Source organism: Abrus precatorius, unplaced genomic scaffold (genome assembly GCF_003935025.1).
Source record: "Abrus precatorius isolate BTA unplaced genomic scaffold, Abrus_2018 Scaffold10, whole genome shotgun sequence".
In the NCBI taxonomy this organism is placed as follows: Eukaryota; Viridiplantae; Streptophyta; class Magnoliopsida; order Fabales; family Fabaceae; genus Abrus; species Abrus precatorius.
The window spans coordinates 11180421-11188448 of record NW_020874292.1 but is presented as its reverse complement, the minus strand read 5'-3'; the positions used below and the strand labels follow the sequence as shown (position 1 = coordinate 11188448).

The 8028-nt window shown below is 29.3% G+C and overlaps 1 protein-coding gene across 1 annotated transcript; it reads left to right on the top strand.

The window, feature by feature from the left end:
• Positions 1-1490: 1490 nt before the first annotated feature.
• LOC113871230 (LIM domain-containing protein WLIM1-like) lies at positions 1491-5106 on the top strand. The gene is made up of 6 exons (XM_027508189.1): positions 1491-1604; positions 1639-1849; positions 3353-3449; positions 3563-3603; positions 3727-3816; positions 4741-5106. The coding sequence occupies exons 2-6, from the start codon at positions 1712-1714 to the stop codon at positions 4951-4953; spliced, it is 579 nt and encodes a 192-aa protein (XP_027363990.1). The 5' UTR covers positions 1491-1604; positions 1639-1711; the 3' UTR covers positions 4954-5106.
• Positions 5107-8028: the final 2922 nt, after the last annotated feature.

Genomic DNA, 8028 nt, shown 5'->3' with positions numbered 1-8028 from the left:
TGTGAAAGTGATTTTTTTTTCATATTATAAAATATAATTATATCTTATTATTTTTAAATCTAAACTTAATTTATCTTATTTCTCTACATACATTTTTTTAGATAAGCATAACTTTAGTTAATGGTGTGATAATTTTCATAATATAAGAATACAATTACACCTCTAAATATTTTTAAATTTAAACTTAATTTATTTTATAATAATTTTTTAAACATATGAATTTATTTAAAAGAAATAAAATTTGTCCATCTAAGTATGTGAAAGTCTTTGAAAAAAGTGAAACTAGTAATGATGTGAAAAAAAGTTTTAGATAAAAAAAAATTTAAAAAAATATTATTTTAATAATTTATTTTTTAAAATTAAAAAAATACGAAAGTCACATTTTAAAAGAAATATTAATTTCAAACAACTTAAAACTCTTTATAAGGAAAATAAAGTATTTATTATGTCTTCAATTTTTATTAGTCATTGTAAAAAACTTTGTTTTTTATTAATTTTAAATAAGTTAACCTTTAAAATCACTTATCATATGAACGATAATTATAAGATTGACCATATATAAATTATGGTAGCGTTATACAAAATTATAATAACAAGTAATTCACAAAATTTACTTCTCTTAACAGTAATAAGTTTTTTTTTTTAATCAAAAACAATCTTTTAAAATATTTACTTGTCCAAATTTAAAAGTAATCATGTAATTATTTTAAAATTTGATTATTTAAAAGTGGTAAATTTTATTACGAAAAAATAAACATCAATAAATATGCTTTTCTACGAGATATTCATAATTTTATGTAAAAATTTTTTTATATATATTTGTATGTCATATTATCTGTGAACTATAGTTAACATAATAGTTTACATATTTTATAATTTGTATTTCTATTTTTTTTCTCTCTCTACCAAGAAAACATTAATATTTCTAATAAATAATATTTAAACTAAACAAAATATTAAAATATTTTAGGAATAATGATATAATATTTTTAAAAATATTTAAAATACACTGTATATTTTTTAACATTCTATACAGACAAAATTTCTAAGAAACATAGTTTTCCAAAATTAAAAAGATTCTGCACACCAAACGTTTTTAAATTTGTATTTGTTTTTTCAAAATTTGTTTTCAATCCCTATATTTTTATTTTTAGTTTCTTATTAATCTTGATGTTATTACAAATTATATTACCTGCTAATCTTCAGAGAATCGAATAATCAATGTATGCTGCGAGACCACCACTCCTGAAAAGATAAGTGAAAACACGACAACTTTCGTAAACACCGCGATATGTTCGAATCTTGGTACAAAATAGAAATTAGTGTCACTACGGCACTACCTGCCCACTGAATGTGAGATACCTGCGGTCATTGGCCACGTCATCGATGGTACTATGGTCATTTACTTTGCCCAAAGCCGTCACCACCAAACTACAAGTCACCAAACTAGTCATTATTACGATTTTATGATTATGATTTACGAGTACAATTTTTTATTTTTTTTTTGTCTCTAGTAAGTTTGAAGAGTAGGTAGATGTATGATCAGCATTTTTAACTGCTCCTCTGGATTTGTCTGAGTCAGAGCTATTTATAAAAGAAAAAAGAAAAATGAAAAAAGAAAAGAAAAAAAGTTAAAAAAAGAAACTGGGTGTGGTACTTGTGAGAAATCAAGAAAAAGAGTTATCTTCTTTTCTGAATTGTTAAACTCGAGATGGCATCATTTGCAGGCACTACACAGAAGTGCAAAGCATGCGAGAAAACAGTTTACTTGGTGGATCAGCTCACTGCTGACAACAAGGTCTATCACAAATCTTGCTTCAGATGTCACCACTGTAAGGGTACCCTCAAGGTTGGATACATTTGACTTTCGTGCCCACATGTTTTATTCAGAAAACCCTCTTCCTTGTTTGTTAGTTTGGTGTTAAGCTAATTTTGCTGATTCACTTGGTTCTGCTTTTGGTATAAATTATGAATATGATTGCTTTGTATCCTTCCCTGCATGGTGAGTTTCATGAGGAAACTTGATATGGATATCTAGTAGATAATTTGTTCTGTTTCTAGCAATTACCAGAGAGTGTTTTGCGCATGATTTGAATCGGATTGTTGGAGAAAATGAGAAGTTTAGTCATGAACTTGGTTATGGTAGATAGGGTAAATATGAAGGTAGTTATTAGATGTTAGAGAGGGAGATCAAGGTTGACGTAGGATGAAGAAGTAAATACAAATTTTTCAGGAAGATTATGGAAAGTATTGTGGCCCTGAATAGTTAAAGGCTCGTGAATGACCAGAATGTATAGAATCAAGGCTTGATATTTTTATTAATTAAGATTCTGGTTATATATAGCAACTATTTACCGGATTTGAATCATCTCATGTTGATAAATAACATTATATGATCATTTTGAGAGAGATATACGAATTTTATCAAATTTAACTGGTGGATTCTCTGTTAAACAATAATGTCTTTTTCTCTGCAAGATGACCATACCATGTTATTTAACATGAGAGGATCCGCATTTTTTTTTTTTTTGGTCACAGAGGATCCACATTTCTATACTCCTTATCTTCAATTCTTCTAACAATGCTTCACACTCTTTTCCATCTGTCATTTGCTGTTCCATTATTTTATTTAACTCTAGAATCTCTCTTGTTCTTGTACGATCATACATATATGCCTTTTGGCATGATCCAACGATCACACTTGGTACTCTGTATTACTCTCATCTGTTGGTAACCTAGAAAGAAACTACTCCCGTTTGCTGTATCTATTTGTTTATTTATTTTAGTTATGGAAATTTAAGAATTCACATTTGGACCTGCAAAGCATGCCCATTAATCTGACTGCTGTCTTATTCAGTGATATTTGAAAATGAGATACACATTGAAATTATGAATTATAGCTACTCATTTCCATGGTGCCCGTTGATTTACTAATTTTAATTTTACTTTTTTAAAATTAGAATATGTAAGCAAGTCACCTGAGATAGAGGCCAATGTCTATTTGGAGGAAAGTTTGGCACTGTGTAGTACCTTTCTGGTTGAATCTGCAAAGCACAAAATGCTATTAATCTAATTGTTGTCTTACTCGATGTGATATTCAACTTTGGGATGTGCATTAATTAAAATTATTCATTCCCAGTGTCCATTGACTCAATAATTTTAGATGTTTTAAAAAATAGAATCTGTACGCCGGTAACACAAAATGGGAGCTAATTAATGTCAGTACAGATGGATGTTTGTTTGGTATTCCGTGGCAAATTGGTTGTTTTTCTTAGAACCTTAAAGTATGAAATAGAGAAAGATTGCGTGATTAATACATCCTCAATCATGTTTTCCTCATGCATCCCTGCAGTTGAGTAATTTTTGTTCCTTTGAGGGTGTTCTATATTGTAAGCCTCATTTTGATCAACTATTTAAGAAGACCGGCAGCTTGGAGAAGAGTTTTGAAGGTGAATTGATGTTGTTTAGTTGTTTATGATGCATAAACACATATTATTCAGATCATCCTTTTACCAAGCTTAATTCTTCTTGATTCCTCTTAACAGATATTTATTGCCTGTAGGTATTCCAAGAACTGCTAGACTTGAAAGATCTACTGATCAGGTTTTCTAAATCTGATTAATATACAAAATTCCTTCTCATCCTAGGATTCTTATTCTTAGATGAAGATTTTTTATACCTTTCTGTTTGATTCTTATATAGTAAATTCTCTCTGGAATTCCTTAGGTCCAAATCAGTAGCAGAGTTTCAAATTTGTTTGCTGGAACTCAGGAAAAATGTGTTGCTTGCAAGAAAACGGTGTATCCAATTGAAAAGGTATATAACTATTTTTATCATTTTTTTTTCTTCATATCTAGTGAAAATGATCTTTGTTGTCAAACTCTCCTTACTTCTAAATTATTATATAAAGTCCGAGAATCTCTTTATCCATGTTTTGTGTATACTTTCATTTAATTTATTTGCTCAACATTATTACATAGAGATCATTAGTTTCCCTCTCAAACATTATTTGATTGGTGTTCCTCTTTGATCTAAGATATAGAAGTTGTAAGAACTTAATTAGACTTGGCTCAAGCCACAACGAAAATATTAAACTTGTGATACTCAACAGAGTCCATCAAAGTGATGATTGCTTAGAACCACTGGAAAGCTGAGATGATAATAAGGCTTCAGATTTGCCATTGGCCACCTATTGTATTCAGTATTTCCTGAATTCAAATATTGTATCAGTACAAAGACATTAGCAAAGTGGTGAGGAAAGAAGTAAAAGAGCTAAAATTCAATACAAAGGAAATGAGCTACAGAGGGCCAACTTAAGTAACCTATTTCACTACAATCCAGATATTAAAGGAAGAGATACTCATTTTATCTTTTTGTGATCTTATCATTGAAGAGCAAGCATAAATTAATAGATAACCCACACTTGTTTCTCTAAGTCTCCATTTTTAATTTGGGAAAAATTAGAAGGGATTAAATCCATTTAATTTCAGGATACTTATATTGGCAATGACTAGTTGACAACCCCTTATTTTCCTGTTGGTGGAGAAGGAGGCACAACAACAACTTAGTCTCCGTCCATGTATTTGTTATCATTATGCGGGTGCATTGGTGAGATAGAAAGTAGAGGAAGAGACAGAGTGATGGAACTATTTTGAAACCATGTGTTCTTGTTAGGAAACAATATTAGTGTTTTACACCATACTTTATGTTCATGATGGCACTGTCCACTGTTCTTTTCAGGTAGCTGTTGATGGAACATCTTACCATAAGGCTTGTTTCAGGTGCACCCATGGAGGATGTGTAATTAGTCCCTCAAATTATGTGGCCCACGAACATCGTCTTTATTGTAGGCACCATCATACTCAGTTGTTCAAGCAGAAAGGTAACTTCAGTCAACTTGATAAACAAGAAAATAATGAAGGGGTGACTGAGAACACAACAACTAAGGAGTAGCTTGCAACTTCCAAGTTACAGTTGAATACAAGTCCAGATTGTGACTCTTTTCCAGGCATCAAATGCCATTGTTCCAATCCACATTTTTCTTTTCTTATTATATTTGTGAAAATTTTGTCAGACAAATTTTGGGATTGAGAATTTAGAAGTAATTAACAGACAGTTTTGGTTAATCATATGGCTAGTCCATCATGCATAAGCTTTATGAAGTTTGTGATTTTTCACACAGTAATAAATTCTGGTTTTCACAGTAAATGTTCTCATGGATTCTGTTTTCTCATTTAAAAATTCCAAAACATACGTGAATAAAATGAATTTCTTCATATTTATAGTTTATTTGACAACTATGAAAAAATCAGGATCAACCCTGTTTATGATATTATCAAGGACTGTTTAAAAGATAGTGCCTTAATACTAATAGTCAGTTAATTGATGTAATGCTTGTTGTGAATCTACGTACACATACTTTTTTGAGTGAGTTAATCTGCAACAACTCTTTTCTCTTGCTTGTGGAAATTGTGCCTAAGACATAGGATTATAGGTACCTTTTTAATTTACTTGTTTAGTCGATGCAACCAGGAGAAAGAATTTCATAATGGATGGCATGCAAGTTGACTTTGTTGCCTAAATGCTTAGCCTGGTAATGGCAAAAAGTTAGATTTTTGGCCAACTTTTAAAGGTTATTGGGTTTTACATTTATGTGAAATACGAAATAGGTTCTCTCTTAATGATTGGTTTCATTCAGTGCTTCCATACTTCTCAGTCTTAGTACTGCTTATTGAATTTGCTTTCAAAGAAATCTCTTTGGAACCATGGAGAAAGGCTAAAAGAGACTCTTTCATTTATTTTGCTTTCGCTGTTACAGTATAGAGTAGAGATAAAAATGTTCTTAACTTTAAAGTTATATCAAATTAATTTTAATAAAAATAATTTTAAATTGCTAAATATTACTTCTGATTCTAAAGATAAGACTTTTTTTGGAGAATTTATCATGATCTTTTCTGTAAGATTGTAAGCAAGTTATTTTTTTGCATTAATTATTTTCTTATAAAAATATACTTATTAGAAAAAGGTAATTCATTAGATAAAAAGAAAGTTAAAGAGTCTCAATAATTTTAAGAATAATTTAAAAAAATCAATTTGTTGATAAATTTAATATTGCTAGTTAACAACCTTTGTTAATTCTTGTTACGTTTTTACAAAGGTGTTTTATTTAGAATTAGAGGCATTATTACTGAGATGGAATTTATTTTAAGCGCAAAGTATGCACAATAAAGAGAATGAAACAAAATGTGAGACAAAATAGATACCCCGAAATATAACCAAAACTTGTTATTATATAAATCATGTTAAGAATGTGTTTATCTTATTATTGAGACAATGCTTTACATTATTCTACATATGAATAATATGAAAAGATAAAAAGTATGGTTGGGTGGACTATTAATTCGCACCTTCCATGATTGTTCATCATAAAGAAGGAAAATGAGGGGATATAGACAAACAAAAAAGATAGAAAGGAAAGGACAAATTGCGTGATGTTGTTGATTTCTAGGCAACGAGAAAGAGAAAGCATTGAGAGAGAAAAAAGAAAGTTTAAAAGCGAAAGCTTAGTGGGCCCAATGGAGGGAATTCTATGCATTGTTTGATACAAAATGGGGTCTCCTCGAGCAGTGAAACAAACTTTCATGCCTTGGAAGTGCACGAGTGGTGTGAGCTGCCTGCAATTGTCTTTTCTATTCAAGGTTCTAAATTAACTAACATATTCCCAATGGACTAAATATGTTTTTAAAAAGTTATTGAAATATAATTTTTTAGTTCTTAATTAATATAAAATAGTTATTAGGATTAGTCTTTATCAATTTTTAGTCTCTGATAAATTCTGATGTGACTAATAAAGTTATACATAATTATATTACTTAAAAATAAATTTATTTTTAATTCTAATAAAATTATTAAAATTTATTTAAATTTTTATAAACAATTATTTTAATCTATATTTATGAAGTTATGAGTTAACCATATTCTGTTGAATAAAGATGGTAAAATGCTTACTATGTGTAATTGAAATATTTTTGTTTAATTTGTCACGTGCATAATTATTTATTTATTTAATTTTCTTTTATACATGATTGCATGTAATATTGGACTTTAAAAAAAATAAAAATCCAAAAATGATTCTAAAGTTTTATTTTATATTAGGAGTGGGCATAATTATTATATCCGATAGAAATTGTAAGACTCAAAAAATATTTTTTTAATTTTAAGAGGATTGAATTGGATTTAAATATAAGTAAGTGATACTTTCTCCTTGTCCTCTTCATTCAAGCTACTATAAGAGGACCAAAAATTCATGATTTGTCATTCTCGTTAGAAGAAAAAAGAAGTTGAGAAAGATGATGAGAGTATAACTAAATCTTTGTGTTTCTTCTCTATGCTATTCTTTCACTCTACACCATTCATTCTCTTTGTTCTTTCTTTTCTTTCAATGATTTTGGTGGCAATGATAGAGAAATAATAACTCGATGTAACCTACCTAAAGAACTCAAGATCAAATTTGAATAGAAACAAACCAAGATATTCATCCAACAATTGTCTTTGGATTGAGTGATTTCAGTCTGAACCTGGCCGATCGCTAGCTCATTTAACACGATGTCTCAAATATTGTGATGTTGAGTATTAAGTGCAACATAGGACCTCTTTACTACTCTTTTTATGATTTTATGACATCATTGACTCCCTTATTGTAACACCTTAATTTAAATTTTTAAATAATTAAAATTTCACAAAATGGGAGAAATAAAAAATTTCATTCAAGTGATTTCTAAAGACATAGTTTATTAAAATGTTTCAAAATAAAGATACTTTGCAATTTGCATCAAATCATTGCTACAGGACTCATTTAATTACATCAGAGTTCTCAAAAATAAATTTCTAGTCCTATAACAGTCTCATCCATCCCTTAATTAAGTCTGATGCTGATCATCTTGGTCACCTAAAAAATAAATGTAAGGGTGAGTATTCTACATTATCACACATAAGCACAAAGAGTCACCTTCGCATATCAAACATATT

What these genes read in the sequence shown, in the direction of transcription:
- LOC113871230 (XM_027508189.1), top strand. Translation starts at nt 1,712, where the DNA reads ATGGCATCATTTGCAGGCACTACACAGAAGTGCAAAGCATGCGAGAAA. An exon ending in CTTGGAGAAGAGTTTTGAAG is followed by an intron (nt 3,450 to 3,562) that starts GTGAATTGATGT and finishes TATTGCCTGTAG; the next exon opens with GTATTCCAAGAACTGCTAGA. An exon ending in CGGTGTATCCAATTGAAAAG is followed by an intron (nt 3,817 to 4,740) that starts GTATATAACTAT and finishes TGTTCTTTTCAG; the next exon opens with GTAGCTGTTGATGGAACATC.